Consider the following 19,803-nt stretch of genomic DNA (forward strand, 5'->3'; position numbering starts at 1 on the left):
CCTCTCCCACCACCTCCCTTGCACCACTTGCCCACAGCATGACACTTTCCCAAATCCCGAGTGAAAAAAGCCCCAGTGAGAATAATCCAAAAGCGGGGCCTACCACGGTTCCAAGGGACGTGATGTCCACTGATTTCAGTAGGCTTTGAGCTCATCATTGCCCTTGCAGATCTGTGCACAGACGCCTGCAAGCACCAAAATTGCTGCTAATCTGAGGGCCACTTGACACAGGCACAGAGATCCACAGCAAAGGCTGCAACGCCACAGCCCACTGCCCAGCGCAGTGAGGGCAAGCGCCCCGGCTTCTCAGCAAAGACAAATTCATGTCTCCAGCACATTTTTCTACCTGTGCTCTATTAATCACACGATAACGCACCCGTGCTGCTGGAAATACAGGGGATTATAAACACCCCTCCTGCGGCACTCCTCAGGGAGGATGGGAAACAGAGGCACCAAATACAGCACATTTTCAGTGTTATGGGTTTGGTTTTGGTTTGGGCTCTTTTTTCAGATAGACTATAAAAGCATTTTTAAAAATTCAAAGACAGCCTTTCTATCACTTGTGCCTTTGCTCGGCTTTGATTTTTTATGCTTTCTTTTCCTTCTTTATGTGTGTGCATCGCTTTTTTTTTCTTTTATATAGGTTAAATCAAAAGACGATATTATAGTGCTTTGAAGTCCCCCTGTTATTTATAGAATTTTTTCCTTAAATCAAACATAGGTAGATATACTGCAGTGATGGACATACTTTAACAAATCAAAAGGAGCTTTTAAGTTCTATTGAGCCAGAGATCACACTTTCTCCCTTAAATTGCCAAAAGACCTGTTAACATTTAAATGGAAGCTCATGCCTCTAGTCCATAAAGTGCTTACATCTATTCAACCCCATAGGACCAGATTCATTCCTGAATTATCTTGAAAAGTTAATGCTGAATTTTTCTGTGTTTCAATGGATTTGGCAGATGTTATGCAGACGTAACAATGGAGAATTTCACCTTAAATTTTTATCACAAGGTCCTTCTTTCATACTCCTCAACAATCTGTTGGGATCCTTTTCTGCCTACCCAGAGGTAAGCACTGGTTTCAACAATTTCATCTCCAAATATAATAGTTACCAATGGAAAAGTCACCCTGATGTGTAAGACAAGGGAAATGTTTGCAGGAAGGAGTTCAGATCTTCTGACCAAAGGTTGGTATGTTTTTGGTCATCACCCAAAATATCAGTTGCTTTAGAGAGGTGACTGTGGACATCGATCCTCAGGAAGTCATGAACCCATTAATTCTCTCCACAGCAACAAATGACTTGATGGGGAAAACAAAACAAGCAAATAAAAACAACAACAAAAACCTTTAGGAGTATAATAAAGTGTCAGAAGGGCCACGGGTCACAATTATTGAAATCAGACCAAGAGTGTGAAGAGAAAATGCCCACCAAAATGAACTGCTTCAATAACCCAAAAAAGGCTAATTATGCGGGAAGAGACACATTGCACCAAGAATAACCATAATGAGCTTTGATTACACTGAGGCTTTTGCATTTTATTCTTTCAAATACCCACCAAGCTCTTTGAAATTCAAGAGTTCTCTTATGTTAACATCAAAAGGTAAAAGCGCATGGAGGGCTGTGTACTTAGTCACTGCGAGAGATGATTAGCAAATTAAGAAAAAAAAAACAGACCAGGTTTTAAGCAAAAAGAAGAAAAAAAAAGGAGAAATAAAAAATAGTTGGCACAAAGTGCTAATTATACAGTTTCTGCACAACACCTGGCTTATTTTTGCTGCTTTAATCAGGCTCATTTCAGTTATGGCACAGAGTCTATATGGTGCTGTTACTGCCTAAAGAAGCAGGCTTCTGGCTTTGTCATTTCACTGCTTCGGATGTGTCTGGATGCAGACAAGGCAGTGGGAAAGGTGTGAGGTGCTGGCTGTCCAGGACATCTCTTACTTACAAGCACTGGAAAATGAAAAGCATTATATTCTCCCCACTAATTAGTAATCTAAATATTTAATGTGATGTTCACAGCACTTACATCAGGACTTTTGCCAAAGGATGTGTTTTGATTTGTCAGTGAGAGGTAAATAACTAAGTCTCCTTGTTCCGCTTCTGAGCTTCCCAGATGCAAGATTGAAGTATAAATAAATGAAGACCACTCAGCAGAGTAAACGGAACCATCTCACCCTCTGCCCAGCAGGCTGCTGGCACAGCAGCCTCCTGTCCTCCTCTCCTGCCCAGCCTGTGCCAGCACCAACCAGACATCAAGCTCCCAAAATTGCTTTGCTGGAGGAAGTCACGGTGTGGTGATCTCCAGTGGTCCAGGAGCAGAGCATCACCCCAGGCTGCCCGCAGTCCTGCCTCCAGGGCTGGAACAGCTCTGCTGTGAAGACAGGCTGAGAGAGTTGGGGTTGTTCAGCCTGGAGAAGAGAAGGCTCCAGGGAGACCTTATTGTGGCCTTCTGATACTTAAAAGAGGCCTGTAAGAAAGACGGTGGCAGACCTTTTAGCAGGGCCTGTTGCAATAGGACAAGAGGTGATGGTTTGAAACTAAAGGAGGGGAGATTCAGGCTAGACATGAGGAACACATTTTTACAACAAGAGTAGTGAAACAGTGGCCCAGGTTGCCCAGAGAGGTGGTAGATGCCCCATCCCAGGAGACATTCCAGGCCAGGCTGGACGGGGCTCTGAGCAACCTGATCTGGTTCCCTGCTCATTGCATGGGGGTTAGATTAGGTGACCTTTGAAGGTCCCTTCCAACCAAAACCAATCTATGATTCTCTCCCCGACATTTCCAGGGTTGTTCCCAGGGACAGGGCACACACAGCCATGCTCACTGCAGACCTCCGCAGGGGATGCCACCCCCCATTGAGCACTGAACACATGGCTGCCCATCCATCAGTGGCTGCATCTCAGCATGTGAGCCTGCGGATGCCTGCAGAAGAGGGATGGGATGGGATGGGATGGGATGGGATGGGATGGGATGGGATGGGATGGGATGGGATGGGATGGGATGGGATGGAAAGAGGATGATGTTCTCCTAAGCAACACATGGGGTTACACAATGGGAAGGCACTATCACCCATCGCTGTTGAGAGCCCCAGTACCCAGCCTGGCCCCAGGTAACAAGGAGCATATGTCCTTGCCCAGCCATGCTGCTCCTTCCCCTCCAGTAACTGCTGTGGCCTTGAGGACATCTTTATACTCTCCCTCTGGAGGAGCTGGGCAGCTAGAGCTGGGCAATGAGCTCGATCCCCTTCCTAAATCCAAGCTGGCACAGGATGGAAAGAGAGGAAAGAAGAAATTGCCTCTGTATTGCTTATTTTGCTTATTGTCTCCCTTGCTCTCACCTTCCCTCCTTGGGTTTAGTCACACGGTCCTATCCCCATACTGTTGGAAACTCTCATCACCTTTAATGCACTAAACCTTGGAGCTACTTTGCTATTCACCATCTCCTCCTTGCTGGCCTCTTCTCCCCTTTTCTATTTCCCTTTCTCATGTCACCCACCCCCTACTGCCTGGACATTTGTGCATATGCACAAGTATAGTTACATACTCATTTATAAACGCTGACTACATAATTTCCAGACATTTTGGCATTCGATTAATTTAGCCTTCTTTTTTTTCCCTCTTTCTTCTAGCTGGTAAACAGCCAGAGAAAAGATCATGAAACTTTTAAATTAATTCATTATTCAACACAGTCCACTAGTTTTTCTCAATAGCTCCAATGACACAAAGTGTTCATAAATGAACTGTCACAAACACTCACAACGTGACTTGCGTAATGGGTGCTGCAGAGGCCACATGTTGGTGCCTCTGCTTCATGGGTGAGACAACTCACATCCTCACCAAGAGCCGAACGCTAAACACTGAGCCTGTGATCCATCTCAGCCTCAGCACTTGGTGGCCATTAAAGCTCTCAAGGGCCTAGAAAAAGCATAGGAATAGCAAAATCTCTCCTGCTCGTTGTGTACGTGTTCCCTTCTGCAAAAGCTGATTTCTTCCCCTGCTAGAGGTGCCTTCAGTAGCTTTTCCCTCAGTCACCCCTCCGCATTTACACGAGGCCCTGTAAGAAGTGCTTTCTTTGAGGGGACAGTGCCCCATCGCTCTGTGGCTTTGGACAAGCCAAGCAATGCCTCTTTGCCCTGTTCCTTGCCCCTGCCACGGGGGTTAACTGAGAACATTCATTTTGCAATGGGGCCGAAAAACCCAGCTTGCTGGAACTCAGGAAACCAGGTTTGTAACCCCAAATCTTCCACCAGCCATGGACAAATCACCTCCCTGTTCCTCAGTATGTCCGTCAGTCACATGAGTTATACCAAAAGCACACCATGGAGAGGTACTGGGGAGAACTGGGTAGAAGAGTTGCTAAATTTACTCACCACTGTGCTCAAAGCACTTGGGAACACTTGGCCACAAACTGCTCCAAAAGGCACAAAGCAGTATCAGGAGAACAGACCTTGTTGTGACTGGCCATGGAAAATGATCCATGTTGTTACAGCCACCGTGGGATGGAGTTATCTGGAAGATCTAATTAAACTAAGCATTTGCCAAGTAAGGGGGAAAAAAAACAGAGCAGTCAGAAGGCACAGCAAATTAACCTACAGAGGCTGAAGAGGCAGATGAGCTCTCAGCTGGGTTCAGAAACAGGCAGGGAGGTGGCAACATGTGCACAATCACAGCTGGAAAGGAGCAGGGCAGTAGCCATGCCACCAGCACTACTTGCCACCAAGGGCTGGTACCCCTAGTGCCAACTGGATCACAGCAAGCCTCTAAGTGCTCCATCCAGGAGGAAAAGTTCCAAAAACTTCCAAACCATGGGGACCAGGAAAAGGAGCAGCTCAGGATCTCAGCCCAGGTAGAGGCAGGAGAGATGGAGATCGAGGCTGTCGTCTCGTTCCGCAGTGCCCAGGCTGCCCTATGCAGTGTGGCTCCGCAGGATGCTCCGCAGGGCTCTGGCACAGCTTAGAGATCATCCTCTGGGAAAAGAGAGCTGTGACGGGACCCCAGCACTGGGGAAGACTTCCCCACAGACCAGCTGGAATCCCCAGGAGTGGTGTGCATTGCTGTGGTGGCAACCATGAACAGCTGGGTAAGGAAGACAGTAAAGCAAACTAATCAAGTCAAAGAAAACAAGCAGAACAAGGAAGAAAGTATTTGTATAGCTGGAAACCAGAAACTTCAAAGGGCAATACCCTAGAGGAAGAAGGAAAAATTCAAACTACCTGTGTTTCTAACCATGCCATCATTGCAACGAGTAGTTCTCTAATGAAGACAGATAAGGGGGATCCAGGAACAATAGATGTATCATGGGTCTAACTTCTCTTCATGTGGCAACATCACTCATGATCATATCTGCCAGGATAGTCAGGTGGTAAGTTATGGGGAGAAATGAGATTAAAGTCCATTCCTGCACTTTACATGTTACAAGCCTCCTGTATCGCAGGGGCTAGAGGACTACACTTGGCTTTGCCTTGCTGTCTCGGTTACAATGGTTTTTGGAGGATAGTAAACCTATGCAAGGCACTGTAAATATAAAAGAGAAGGTCCAGGATCAAGGAGCTGGTGCACAGCACCAAGTGTCAGTGCTATGACACCCAAAATCCACATATCCTAGAGAGAAAAAGCAGTGATAGATTATTAAGTGTGAAGCGAAGTAGATGGGATTGGGCATGAAACCATAAAGCAAAGCAGGAATTCAATTTCAGGACTGTCAAACTCACTTGTGACACGGGCTGCGTTCACCTGATGAAGGATGCTGCTTGCAGAGGAGACCAGCGAGGACATGATGGCGAAGAGGAAACAGCTGAAATCTCCCTGCAGCCAGCAACCCCAGTATGACCAGTACCAAGGATGACAAGGGGTCTCTGGGGATGCCAGGATTTAGCTGACAAGGCTTGCAGCAGGGCACAAATGTTCACTACATGGTCATGAGACACACCTACAAAACTCTTATTACTGGCACAGGGCAGAGCACACCCAAGCTTGCTATGGAGGAAGCCACCAGCCAAGACCTGGAGATAGACCCAGACAGACCCCTCAAACATGTGATGGACACACCTCACTAAATCTTCCCACAAGAGAACTTGCAGATTCAAGGCACACGGTGGGATTAAATGCATACTTCAAAAACCTGTGGTGAAAATGAAGCTTTTAGTCTATCCACTACAGCAGAACACAGCCAAGAACAAACCGACAAATGAAGGAATGGCCACATGCCCAGAGCGCCCCGCCATGCAACCAGAGGAGTACAGACACCGTCCTTGAAATTCTAGTCTGCATGTGCACCACGAGGGCTTCTCAATTAGCAAGCCTGGCTGGCACTCGATGGGTCACTGGAGAAGCTCAAACGGCAGGACTGGAACAGCGATCTGCAGCATCATAGCTGTCCCCAGAGGACTGGGACAAAATACAACTGAGCACCGATCCCCCGCTGGTTATAAAACCTCTTCTCCCAGACTCTGTCTAATCTTCTGCCACTCCCACAAGGGCACCCTGTTCTAAACCCTGCAAAGGGAGCACAGCCACTTACTTTCCTCAGCATCCCACTATAAAACCTACTTCTCAGAGACCAGCTTTCACCGCTAATTTCTCCTGGTCTCATTTGAGACCACAGCTGGCAAGTCCAGTCCCGTTGCTGCAGTGAGTGCAGATTCTACCTTTATTCACAAAAGCCTCCAGCCCACTCACCCTTTTTTAAGAGTGTTTTAAAATAAGGTTATTTCCAGCAAACCAGAGCTCTTACCTCCGTATCGTCCTTAGCAGGGTCGACCTGGCCTCATTGTGGAAGGTGATGATGACGCTGGTTGGCGGGAGGTCCTGGCGATAGTGCAAAGTCGTACACCTGGGGAGGGAGAAGGAGGAAAAGGACATTCAGGCTCTGGAATTCAAAGTGGGAGCTCACATCATTAAAGCAGGCAGCAGAGTCCATCAGTAGATGGTCCTCTAGCCACCATTAAAAAAAAAAAAAAAGAGTCTTTTCTGTATGAATCCTTTCTGGAGTCCAGAAACTTCCAAGTAACTCACTGAGAATTACAGCAGTAAAACAAGCATAACTGTCATTATTAGGGAGGGATGGGAAAGGGGGAACGCAGCTTGCAGCCCTTTTCTCTAATCATTGCTTCCCAGCTAGCCCACCCTCCTGATGCCACCAGCCTCCCCTACCAACAGGTAGTGGGAAGATAAAGGCCCTCCCTTTTAATACCAGTTAGGGAAACACCACCTTCAGCAAAGATGCTCCGCACTGGCATTAGCATGATGGGATCAGAAATGGATCCTTCACAACAATGGTGAGGAACAGGTGCAAGTCTTAAGCTGCCTTGGTGGCCTTGTGAGCTTCGTGGGGCCTTCGGTGCCACGCCAGAAGTACTGGGTTATGTCAATAAGGTTTTTTTCTTTCTTAAATTGAGGCAGGAGCCCAAGCACTCTTGTGCCCACCCAGCTGATGGCCTTGGCAGAGGTAAGAGCATCGTTGCATCTCCACCTCCGAGACACCTCACTCCCTCCTCACGAGGCAGCCATTTCCAACTGCCAGCTGCAAGGTAAGCCAGGTCCTGTTTCTAAATTGATTGTTTCCTTATTCATTCTGCCTTAATGGCATAACCTGATTACAGGGAAGATTGGGATTTAATACCTTCCAGGCCAGCCAGCAGAAGGTGAAAACCCACAACTGCAACCGCAGCCCCTGCCACCTCCTTCCCAGGAGGAAACGTCATAGACTCTGTAATTACTTTGACCTTTAGCTGATGAAATTTATGGCTTTTATAGACCAACGCCAACATATTCGTAGCTCAGAAAACCCGGATACACCTCTTATATCTGTGCTGCTCTTTCCAAGGCCCTTTCAGCCCCTGTGATGGCCTTAAGATAATGCATCAGTGGCAGGAGGGCACCACGTGCCCAACCTGAGGAGCTCCCCATCACAGCCATCGTGCCCCTTCCCATCCACATGCCACTCGTCTGCTCTTGTATCCCTGCCCAAGTGGTGCCACTACCACCTTCAGAAAAAGCAGGAAAAACAACTGAACAACCATTCTTCCAACAAACCATTGGCTTGCTGCCCCAAAGCTCTAGACCGTGGTATCTGCGAGGTGGGGACTGGAAGGAGACAGCAAGTAACAGTACCCAAATATTGCTGTTTTATACTATCAGCACTGCATGTTGGACCTCTGAAATACCAAAATGCTTGAGATATTCTTTTTAATGAGGTTTTTCACCTTTTCATTTTGAAATTGCATTTCTGATTATTTACAAAGTGACCTAAAAGAGAAGAAAAAAGAATTCACAACAGGTGAAATAATTCCAATGAGAAGAAAAAAAATGACATCTTGAGTGGGACAAAATATTTGCAAGCTCACAGTAAATCGATTGCTGCCTTCTCTCATCAAAACCTTTAACAAATCCTGCCTCAACTTGACCAAAACAAATTTCTCATTACTACCCTGTTCTTTCAGCATAGCCATCAACCCCAGAAATTCATCATTCAACCCATTCTAATTCTAGGTCCATCCTCAAAGGGTGACAAAGTTGCAGGGCCACTAAGCATGCAGAAGAAAATTCAGTGACATTGCCCTATGCAACAACACCCTCATTTATCAAAGTTGCATCTCAGGCATACTAAAAGCAGAGGGTTTCTGAATTACTAAACAGCACCAGGTCATGCCCTGAGCTGCTTGTCTGGGTCACTGTGGCCCCTTGCGTCATCCAGTAACCAACTTCAGCTGAGCTTTCCCAACCTGATACGGTGAGGAACAAGCTGCTGTTGCTGCTCGGTTTTGCCTGGTTTGCCACACTCAGGCTCAGCTCTCGCTTACTTTGTGCAGCTGACAGGGCAGACTCCAATGATTGCTCTCCCTGTGCTATTTATACACCATTATCTCCAAACCATTCCCAGATGCGTGCCCTTCCACCCCCACTTCCAGCACAGCATCAGCAGAGGTTGTATGGAGCAAACATGGAAAGCTATTTCTGGAAAAGAATGAAAGAGGGTAGAAAATACAGTCATCAATACTTTACTCATGTCATTATGATAGCAAAGGAGCTAATAAATAAATCTGCTGTGGATGCGTGCAGTATCACCCACCAGTGGGAGTGCTGGGTATGCTGCACACTGGCTGAGCTGCTCCTCGTGCGTGACAACAACTTGTGTTTAAAACTCCAGACATCTACGCACTGGATCAGACTGACTAGAGAACATGCACGTGGGAAGCACTGAAATGTCATATACGAGCAACTCCAGAGCTTGATTGGGATCTATGACTTGCCCTTGACTTCTGTCTCAGGAGGCTACTTGCATCCCAAAATTGGGACCGATGGCTGCGCTATGGAGCGGGCAGGGACCTGGCATCAACCCCAGCCTCACTTTACCTCTGTGACCAGCACTGCACTGTGGGTAGGACTCATCTCCCGAAAAAACAGCGCAAAAAGGGTTTGGATGGGCTGGTGCATCTGCCAGGGCTCCTCTGGGTTCACTATGAGGCCCTGATTCTGCCCTTGCCCAGGATTTTACCCCTGGGCCCTTCTTTCAGAAGCCCGCCCAAACTTTCCTCCAGTAGATCCCTTTTTGTTTTTTATTCCCTTCCTCCCCCAGAGTAACTGCAGCCAGACACCCTGGCTCCCCAGAAGGCAGATTTCAGTTTAAGTTTTTGACTACAAGTGGTTTTTTGGCACTTGCTTAGGTAATAAAAACCACAGCTTGGAAAAGCATTAAATCCAGCATGTCCAGAATTATTTTGTGTGACAATTACATCTGGGGTAATTTCAATTTAATACCTCACTGCAAGTGAAAATTGCAGCATGCAGCCCTAAAATTGCTGTAATAATGAAAATAAACCCACTAAGAGCTGCCTGCGTTACCTCAGGCTGTCACCGGATAAACGTTTTGTGCTGCTTATGGTATTTCATAGGTCACCCAATTGCCAACAAGGAAAAAAAGACAAAACCAACACCAACAACATTTTCAGAAAACCAAATAAATTTTGAGGTTTTTTTTTTTTTCCAGAGTGTTCAAAAAAAAAAAAAGTTAAAAACATTAAAGTAATAGCTGCATTGCTTGTATTTGCAGCATGTTGAAACTCACTGGCTGAAATAATTTTTAAAGTTTTACAGTTTGAAACCCTGTGGCAGGACTGGGGAGCAACCTTAGCACAGCCATTGCTAGCAGGGACACTGCCAGCCTGAACTGCCTGCAACATGGGCTGCTCCACCAACTCACTGAGTCTGGGGGTCCAAAAGAAGACAAAAGATGGAAACTAGGCTGGCCTGCCCTAAAAACCCCAGAGAGAGCATCCAGACAGAGAGACAACTATTATCTATTCCTGCAAACCCAGAAGCCAAGCTTTCATTTGATGGGAAGTTTCAATTTTCTGTTTTAAGGTTATTTCCCATGCAAATTCAAAATAATTTCAGGATCAAAAAGTTATAAAAGGCATGTTCTGGCTGCAGATGCCTTAGGAATCGCCTTTGGGAAACCCCAGCCTGGACCAGCTGCTTGCTGTACTTCCTTCAGGGTGGAATATCTCATCTCCATGTTCCTGATATGCCATTCATAGCTTAGGAATAAATTATGGTGCATGCTTTTGCAGAGACAAGGAGCAGGCAGCCGGAGCCTGGTACTCATGACAGGGATCACAAAGCTCTCTCACAAAGTCTCAAGCTTCGGACACTCCTGTGCCTCACAGGCCTCCAAAGTCCCTCACTCTGAAAGCCTTTCTCTTGAGTTGTTTCAGCCCTTGTGCTCCTGGTGAGCAATGGGCTATCACACTCTGGTGGACTCCACACAGAGCCACCCCTAGAGGTACTCCTGATGGGGCAATGCACACCCATTCCCAGGACATTTCAACCCATATTACATTTAGAAAAATAGACTTTACTCATAGTGCCCCCACCAAACCAAAGGCCACCCTGGAAACACCACTACGCAGCACAGTGGTAACGACTGATGGTGTCAACAAAGACAGAATCTGCTCCTCAGCCCCTCCTAATCCAACCCTGGGCTCACCCAGAGCATATTTTGACATCTGCCATCACATGCCCACAGAGCTCTGCCTTGACATCTGCCATCATGTGTCCCCCTCTCATGCTCACCCTTTCCAGTGCCTCACTAACTTCCTTCAAGGGTCAATTATCCTCATCCTGCTCCCCCAGCTTCCCCTGCCAGGCTTCTGTTCATCCTTCTTTTCTGCTTCAATGGTCATCAGTTGCCAGCAGCTCTGCTTTGAATTTTTAATGTTTTCCATGAAGCCCAAACTCTCCCTCAACACAGCTCACCACTTCCAAAGCTCTCTCCACATATATATTTTGAACAGCCAACCACATCAGATGGAGCTACACCATCTTTCAACTCCATCCTGGCTCCTCTCTTCTCCTTGGAAACATGTGGGAGAGCAGTCTCATCACCACACATCTAAAACAAGAGTATTTGGGTTTGTCTCCACACCACAGCCCCAAGGCTCTCCCTCTCACATTGACCCAGAGGATCAGGGGCCTGCCATCAGAAATAGTATGGATTCACACCACCCCTACAAGCACTTTGGGGTTCAGATGACATTTCTCGTGTCTGACTAGCTCTCCATGATCGATGGCTCTCTTGAGTGAAGATGTGCAAGAGTCACACCACAGCAGTGTAACTGCCATGAGACACTGTTACAGACTTGGGCACTCCACAAGAAACAGAGAAGAACTTGATAGCAAAAGGGGAAAAACATAAAAAGTCCTTTTAGCTCACAGAAAAAAGTGAAGCAAATTACACAAATCTCCACAGCAGCTTCAAGGAAGAGTTAACACTGATGTCGAAGCTCTCAAATCACAACCATGCTTGAAGAACAGATCTTGACCGCCTGGTGCATACTTCTGGAGGGACTCAGCCAGCCAGGACCAGAGCAAGCCTCTGCTCCAGCCTGGCCTTGGGCAGGACTGAATCATACATGCCTGGGAGAAGCCTCTATGGTTTTGTTCAGCCTACACACCAGTCAGACAATGACTACCTGCCAGGAACTTTGCTGTCACCCCACTCCCAGCCAGAGAGACAGAGCAGCAGGGCAAGGGGAGGAGAAAGACCAGAGATGCTGAAAACATGTCGGTACCTTCCCAAAGGGACAGGAACCAGTCCACTTCTGGAAATGGGTGACAGTCCAGGAAAGAAAACCAATGAGAGCTTTATTTTCTCATTTTTCTTTTTCTTATCATGAAAACCAGCTCAGCCCTCTCTGGGTTGAGCTGCTTCACCTAATCATTCTAGCAGGGTGTCCTTGGTGTAGTCACTGCAATTCCTCCCTCCAGGACCCCAGAGAAAAATGGAGCAAGCCTTGAGAGCCAACCAGGTGTTAAAAATCATTCTCTCAGAGGAAAATAAAAATTACTGCCTTAGGGAGGGAGGAAGGCACCCACCATGGGCAAGCAAACAGTCACCAGTGGGAAAGAAAAGATTACAGAATCACAGAATCACAGAATCGACTGGGTTGGAAAAGACCTCAGAGATCATCGAGTCCAACCCTTGGTCCAACTCTAGTCCGTTTATTAGATCATGGCACTAAGTGCCATGTCCAATCTCAGTTTAAAACCTCCAGGGACGGCAAGTCCACCACCTCCCTGGGCAGGCCATTCCAATGCCTGACGACTCTCTCTGTAAAGAATTTCTTTCTAATATCCAGCCTAAATTTCTCCTGGCAGAGTTTAAGCCCATGCCCCCTTGTTCTATTGCTAACTGCCTGGGAGAAGAGACCAATCCCCACCTGGCTATAACTTCCCTTCAGGTAGTTATAGAGAGTGATGAGGTCACCTCTAAGCCTCCTCTTCTCTAGACTAAACAACCCCAGCTCCCTCAGCCTCTCCCCATAGGTCTTATGCTCAAGTCCCTTCACCAGTCTTGTTGCTCTTCTCTGGACTCGCTCCAGCACTTCAATGTCTTTCCTGAACTGAGGGGCCCAGAACTGAACACAATACTCCAGGTGTGGCCTCCCCAATGCAGAGTACAGGGGAAGGATCACTTCCCTTGTCCTGCAGACCACGCTATTTTTGATGCAGGACAGGATACCATTGGCCTTCTTGGCCACCCGGGCACACTGATGGCTCATGTTGAGCTTCCTGTCAATTAGTACCCCCAGGTCCCTTTCTGTCTGACTGCTCTCCAGCCACTCTGCGCCCAGCCTGTAGCGCTGCAGGGGGTTGTTGTGACCAAAGCGCAGCACCCGGCACTTGGCCTTATTGAACTTCCTCCCATTGGAATCAGCCCATTTTTCCAGTCTGTCCAGATCCCTCTGCAGAGCCCTCCTGCCTTCCAGCAGGTCGACACTCCCTCCCAACTTGGTGTCATCAGCAAATTTGCTGATGATGGTCTCAATCCCTTCATCTAAATCGTCAATAAAGATGTTAAATAGGACTGGACCCAACACCGACCCCTGGGGAACACCACTAGTGACTGGCCGCCAGCTAGATGCAGCCCCATTCAGCAGCACTCTCTGGGCCCGGCCCTCCTGCCAGTTCTTAACCCAGCGTAGAGTACACTTGCCCAGCTTTTGCAGGAGTATATTATGGGAGACAGTGTCAAAGGCCTTGCTGAAGTCCAGATAGACCACATCCACAGCTTTCCCCTCATCCACCAGGTGAGTTACCTGATCATAAAAGGAGATCAGGTTGGTCAGACAGGACCTGCCTCTCCTAAACCCATGCTGGCTGGGTCTGATCCCTTGTCCATCCTGAAGGTGCTGTGTGATTCCATTCAGGATGATCTGCTCCATAACCCTGCCAGGCACCGAGGTCAGGCTGACAGGCCTGTAGTTGCCAGGGTCAGCTTTGCAGCCCTTTTTGTGGACTGGGGTAACATTGGCCAATTTCCAATCATATGGGACCTCCCCAGTGAGCCAGGACTGTTGGAAGATGATGGAGAGAGGCTTGGCAAGTTCTTCTGCTAGCTCCCTCATCACCCTAGGATGGATCCCATCTGGTCCCATTGACTTGTGAGGATCCAGGTGGCTCAGTAAATCACCAACTATTTCCTCCTGGAATACAAGGGGCCTATTTGGCTTCCTATCTCTGTCAACCACCTCCAGACATGAGTTGTCCTGAGGGCCACCTGTCTTACTGGTAAAAACTGAGGCAAAGTAGGTATTAAGTACCTCAGCTTTCTCCTCATCTTTGTTAACTATATTTCCCTCAGAGTCCAACAGAGAATGGAGATTTTCCTTGCCCCTCCTTTTGTTGTTAACATATTTGAAGAAGGACTTTTTATTATCCCTGACAGAATTGGCCAAATTAACTTCAAATTGCACTTTTGTTTCCCTGATTTTTTTTCTGCATGATCTAGCTATTTCCATAAATTCTTCATAAGTAGCCAGCCCTTTTTTCCACAGTCGGTAAAGTCTCTTTTTATTTCTGATTTCATTCAGAATCTCCCTGTTTAGCCAAGCCGGTTGTCTTCCCCGCCGGAGCCCCGGGGAAGAGCCCCAGCTGCATTGCCACGGCCAGTACCAAACGTGCCTGGGCTCCACACACCTGTAGAGGATGGCAGGACATATGGGCACCTTGGTCATACATCTCAAGACAACCTCTCAGGGTGGCAGAGCCCCCAGCCAGTCAGAAAACACTGTGCCTAAACCCCATCTTTGACTTGAAGCAAAATTACAGGTGACCTCCATTAAAATACTCCAAAAATAGGGGCCATAGACATGTTGCAATTTAGAGCTACATAGCAATGTATATGCCAACTTGTATGGAAGCTAATTAATTCATATAGCTTACTGCTGGACAGGACCGTCTCATCTGACCTCTGGGTAACACGGTCTCTGGCATTTTTCCCAGTTATCTGGGCATTTCTCAGTTATCCATGCATTAAGCCCGCTGACTTGTGTCTGACTGCAGAATACCTTTCAAAAAATCATTACTTCATGCCCTCCAGAGATGGAAAATCCAAGAAGTGCTGTTCACATTACAGTCAATACCTTAGTCTCATATGACAGTATAAATGGGATACAACAATTCAGTAAGTGCATGACTGGAGCACACAGAGGGGTCAGTAGCCTTCTTCATGACATTCATCTCCCATCACCACCCTCGGTTTTTCTTGGCTCTCCCCAAGCCATCCTTCCTGCACGTTACCTCAAAATATTTTGTTGCCCATCTTTGAGAGACATTCAAAATCCCACTTTGTCTTCCCAAGATATGCCAGCATCCCCTTCTCCTTCTATGGGTGTGCTTTGTACCCACTCAAACAGAGGAGCTGACCATGCCATGGGACACCTGCTAGCAGCCAGCATGCACTTGGGGTCAGACCTGTGACAAAGACCTAGCAAGGAAGCTCTGGGGTTTCTGCTGTAACATCAAGAGCTTTGATGCTGACCGCTCCACCAGGACACACCACAATTTGAGCATGAACATCAGTTGTCAGACCACTTTTGTGACCTTTGTGGCATGCCAGGAAAAGCAGTGGCTCTAGAGACTGGCACCAGGTACAGAGCCTCTTGCAACTATACTGTTCCCGCATGCCCACCTTGGGCTGGCCGTGACCGTGAGCAAGCTGGTGCTACCGAAACACCAAAAGGCCTAGAGCAAAGAGAGCTGTAAGGTAGAGGACTCTGGAAAGCAACCGTGCCAAAAGGAAATAAGAAGGGACAAAGAGTCAGATATCAGCTGGCAATGCCATGTGATGGCAGGGAATGCAAGCTCAAAATACCCTTGAGAAAGGTCGGCAGGATTTCTCTGTCCTGAACTGGTACGTGCCTGAGGTTTGCATTCCCCAAAAGGGACTAAAAAATGCCCAGTGGCTGCTGGGGCTGGGAGAAATGGGCTTGATCCAAAGAGAGGAACCCTTGGCTGAGCAGACAGGTTGGGGGTGTGCAAGGGCTTGAGCAAGGGTGAGGAGGCACATCTGCAACAAATATTCAACAGTGGTTAGCATCGGAGCTGACAAGGAATTATAAGCAGGCTTTAACTAGATGTAATTGGATAAAACTGTAAGGAAAACCATCAGGAAAACACTGCCAGGGCGCTGAACCAGTTCTGGCTGCAGATTAGACTCTCAGAGGAACCTGTCCAAGTCCCCACCTCTCCCCTCCCCAGCACATGCTGCTGCAAAAATACTAGAAAACAGGCAAAACAGGAGAGTCATGAGGGCAGGAGAAAATGCAGCCACTGATGAAGGACGTCTTCTCAGCCTCCATATTCTTCTGAAGTTGATGTGCTACCATGAATGTGAAGGTCACAGCTAGCACTTGCCCGAGGCAAGCAGCTCCAGGCCTTGGCAGGGGACCACCACGTATGTTCCCCATCAAGGCAGGGACCTGCAAACAGGAACCCGGGTTCAACTCAACTGTGGGTTGACTTCAGAAAGTCAGGCCTCTTGGGTTGACCAAGAAGTACATTTTTCTACACAGCTTCTGGAAATTGAAACAGTTCTATATCTGGCTAGTGCACAATTAGTATTTTCTTTAACTCACTGCCTTTTTCAGTCTCTTTCTTTCTTTCTTTGCCCTGCAAGACAGATATCTAAAAAATTAATCAAACGGATAAATTTGAAGAAAGGGGGAAATATAAGAAGGCAAAAATAACCTTCTGTGCACATGATGTGCTGCTGCCTGTGAACCTCAAAACTGATGAGATGATGCATTTATAATTTATTAAAAATTTTCTGGACTTTTGTCTTTGGAAAAGGGGAGGGAAAAAAATAACCTACTAAAAAAGGAAGGAGAGAATTGTAGGGCTGCATTTAAAACCAAGTTAAACTAGATTGTGTGTCTTGATTTTCAAAGCAGCTCATGAATTATTCAGATTTCTAGGGCCCTTCATGCAGACTCGGGGTCTGTCTTGCTTCTTGACTCCCCTCGCCCTTCCTTCGTCAGAACTAAGGCAAAAAGAAAAGGGAACCAAGAAAAGTAAAAAAGAAAGAAAAAGCAAAACCAAAAACAATGAGCCTTCTTTGTTTTCAGTAGGATTTTAAATCGTGGCCAAATTTCTGACATCAAAGGTTTTCACTTGGTGAAAGAAAAGCAAAATCTGGCACCTTGCACCTTCCTGGAAAGCCACCAATCCTTTAATAAAGATCTTTAGAAGCCAGGACAACCTGAAATTGCATTTCAGACGGTAAGAACCACAGATGTAAAGATTCTTTAGGGAGGACGCTTTCTGACCAAGGCTTCCTGGCACCATGTGGCAAATCGAAGCAGAAAAAGTCCCCATCCCCACAATGCCTCCTCAGTCATAACTGGAGTAGCACAAATGCTGTGATAGCTCAAAAACACTTCAAGCATGCAGGGATCTGCAGCACTTAACAGCAAAAATGGCCCCAAAACATTGCCTGTGATCGGACTTTTGCTACAGTTGATGGAGTAGGACTTTAAGGGGCTGGGTAGCTGGAAAAAACAAACAAGAGTTTGATGGAAGAAACTGTCTCATGGCTTTAATTATCAATAGTAGTGAGCCTTGGAGAATTAGTTCCATCGCTTACCAATACTTGATTTCGATTCCAGCCTACGCAAACATATTCAGTCAATGGAAATACCAAGATAAGCACGAAAGTTAAACTAACAACTCCATTCTGTCAGAAATACTTGGAGCAAGTTATCAAAGTAATCGATGGCACGTAATCACCATAAGACAAGTGGTCAATACATTGTAGCAGTCAAAGACAGAGGATGGCTCTAGCACAGTGATCAATAGCACCCTGGGAAGACCAAAGCGCTTGGTGATGAAGCAATGTCCATCATGTGCATCAGCAGGCCCCAGTATGGTTCAGGTGGTTACCACATCACTCCCTGCGAAAGACAGCGAGATAAGCAAGGCTTTCTCTTCCCTATGAAAAAACAACAGGACTCTCTCTATCCACTGCAGGGAAGTGGGCACCTGGAGTTCAAAGAGGAGACCAAATGCCTCCATGGACTGACCAATGCTGGCACACTCATCTTGAGGGTCATGGCTGTGATCAATCCTGGTCTATCAGAGACCCCCATCCCCCTCTCCAGCAGAACGAAGCCCTTCCCCCCAGCAGCAATGCCACGTCGTCCCGTCGGTGGCTCTGGCAACCGCCGATGCGTGTCACAGCATCACTTCCACTCTAGCACATCATTTGTTTCAAAGGAGCCCAGCCTGTACTTTTCATCTGATACTCGAAATCACTTGCTTTTAAATACAGCCTGTCATTTTTAGATGACTAAAAGTGTCAAAAACATTTGAGATCTAAATGAAATTTTTTCCTTTTCAGGATGAGAAAAACAGACTCCTTCGGCCTTAAGTTTTCCTGTATTTTTACTTTCAGATTCACTGAGAGTTTTGTTTATGGTTTATCCTGAAATTGCTAACACCTGGCTTTTCTTTTTCTTAAATAACCAAAGAACTGAAACAGGATTATTCATTCAGCTCTACAGAGCCCTGTCCACCCGCACAGCCCCAACAACTCAGGCTCCAAGGATGTGGCACTGACAACACTGACGCAACCCAGGCGTGGGGAATGGAGTGGATCCCACCACCCGCTCAGCCTCCATTTCCAGCTTCGGCATCTTAAAGGAAAGAAGCGGTGCCTGTGCCCAGCCACCACTCACCTTGAAAGAGAGCAGTTTGTCCTCAGGGCACAGTGACTGGCAGGTCACTGCCTTTTATTAAATTCCCAGCTCCCCTCCTCCACATCCCCCATTGTGACAGGGACACGCAGAAAGATCACTGCGCCATAGACAGATATCTGGGGAACGAGCTTTTATCTCTGGGTGAATGTGTCGCAGAAGTGGAGCTAATTAACTGGGGCTCTGTTTTTGAAAAAGGTTAATATTTTATCACATGTCTTCTGTCTTGAGGAATAATTAGCCCTGGCAGTACTAGCTCTGCCATTTCCCAAGGGACTGAGCGAGAGACTGGAGGCTGGAGAGAGGCACGTGGTATTGATGGATAGACAGCACCTCGACTCTGGGCTAACAGTACATCTAACCAGTGGGTGCTTTTCAACACAAACTAACCTGCTGTAGAATATTAACAGAGGTAAAACCCTGCTCCAAAGGCTGTAGGTGTTTTGCTTGTCCTGTTCTATGCCCTCAGGTACAGGGGATGCTTTAAACCAGGGCACTGCGACTCAGCCAAGGGCTTCATGGCCACAGTTGCAGCACCAGAGCACCAGTCCAAGTTCCTTCTCCCCAGGCACCAGCATCAGCTCTGGGGCAGTCTCTTCCTTCGTAGCTCCAATGTCCCAATCTGCACAAATGAGAAACGACAAAGGCTCCCCGAACCCTTTCATCTGAACAACAAACCTCTTCTCATGAGGGGAATGAACTGCTGAGGAAAATTCCCACTGGGACTGAAGAGAAGAAGGTCCTCCCAGTGCTTGCATGGCAGTCATAGAATCATAGAATATAATCTTAGAATAGCTTGGGCTGAAAGGGACTTCACAAGTCACCTAGTCCAACCCCACTGCAATGAGCAGGGACATCTTCAACCAGATCAGGTTGCTCAGAGCCCCGTCCAGCCTGGCCTGGAATGTCTCCAGGGATGGGGCATCTACCACCTCTCTGGGCAACCTGGGCCACTGTTTCACCCCCTTCAGTATAAAAAATTTCTTCCTCATGTCTAGCCTGAATCTCCCCTCCTTTAGTTTAAAATCATCACCCCTTGTCCTATCACCAGAGGCCCTGCTAAAAAGTCTGTCCCCATCTTTCTTACAAGCCCCTTTTAAGTACTGAAAGGCTGCAATTAGTTATCCCCAGAGCCTTCTCTTCTCCAGGCTGAACAACCCCAACTCTCTCAGCCTGTTCTCACAGCAGAGCTGTTCCAGCCCTCTAATCATTTCTGTGGCCTCCTCTGGCCCCTCTCCAACAGGTCCATGTCCTCATTGGGGTGTAC

General features: G+C 47.2%; 1 protein-coding gene across 3 annotated transcripts in view; it reads right to left on the reverse strand.

Moving 5' to 3' along the window:
• GALNT14 (polypeptide N-acetylgalactosaminyltransferase 14) overlaps positions 1-19,803 on the reverse strand; it is a 110,707-nt gene that overhangs the window by 39,345 nt on the left and 51,559 nt on the right. For all 3 annotated transcript variants that reach the window (XM_082049118.1, XM_082049116.1, XM_082049117.1), the window contains exon 3: positions 6,737-6,835. In XM_082049118.1, coding sequence (XP_081905244.1) covers positions 6,737-6,835 — 99 coding nt within the window. The remainder of the gene's footprint in view (positions 1-6,736; positions 6,836-19,803) is intronic.

This window comes from Streptopelia decaocto (assembly GCF_964273445.1).
Source record: "Streptopelia decaocto genome assembly, chromosome: 3".
NCBI classification, from domain to species: Eukaryota; Metazoa; Chordata; class Aves; order Columbiformes; family Columbidae; genus Streptopelia; species Streptopelia decaocto.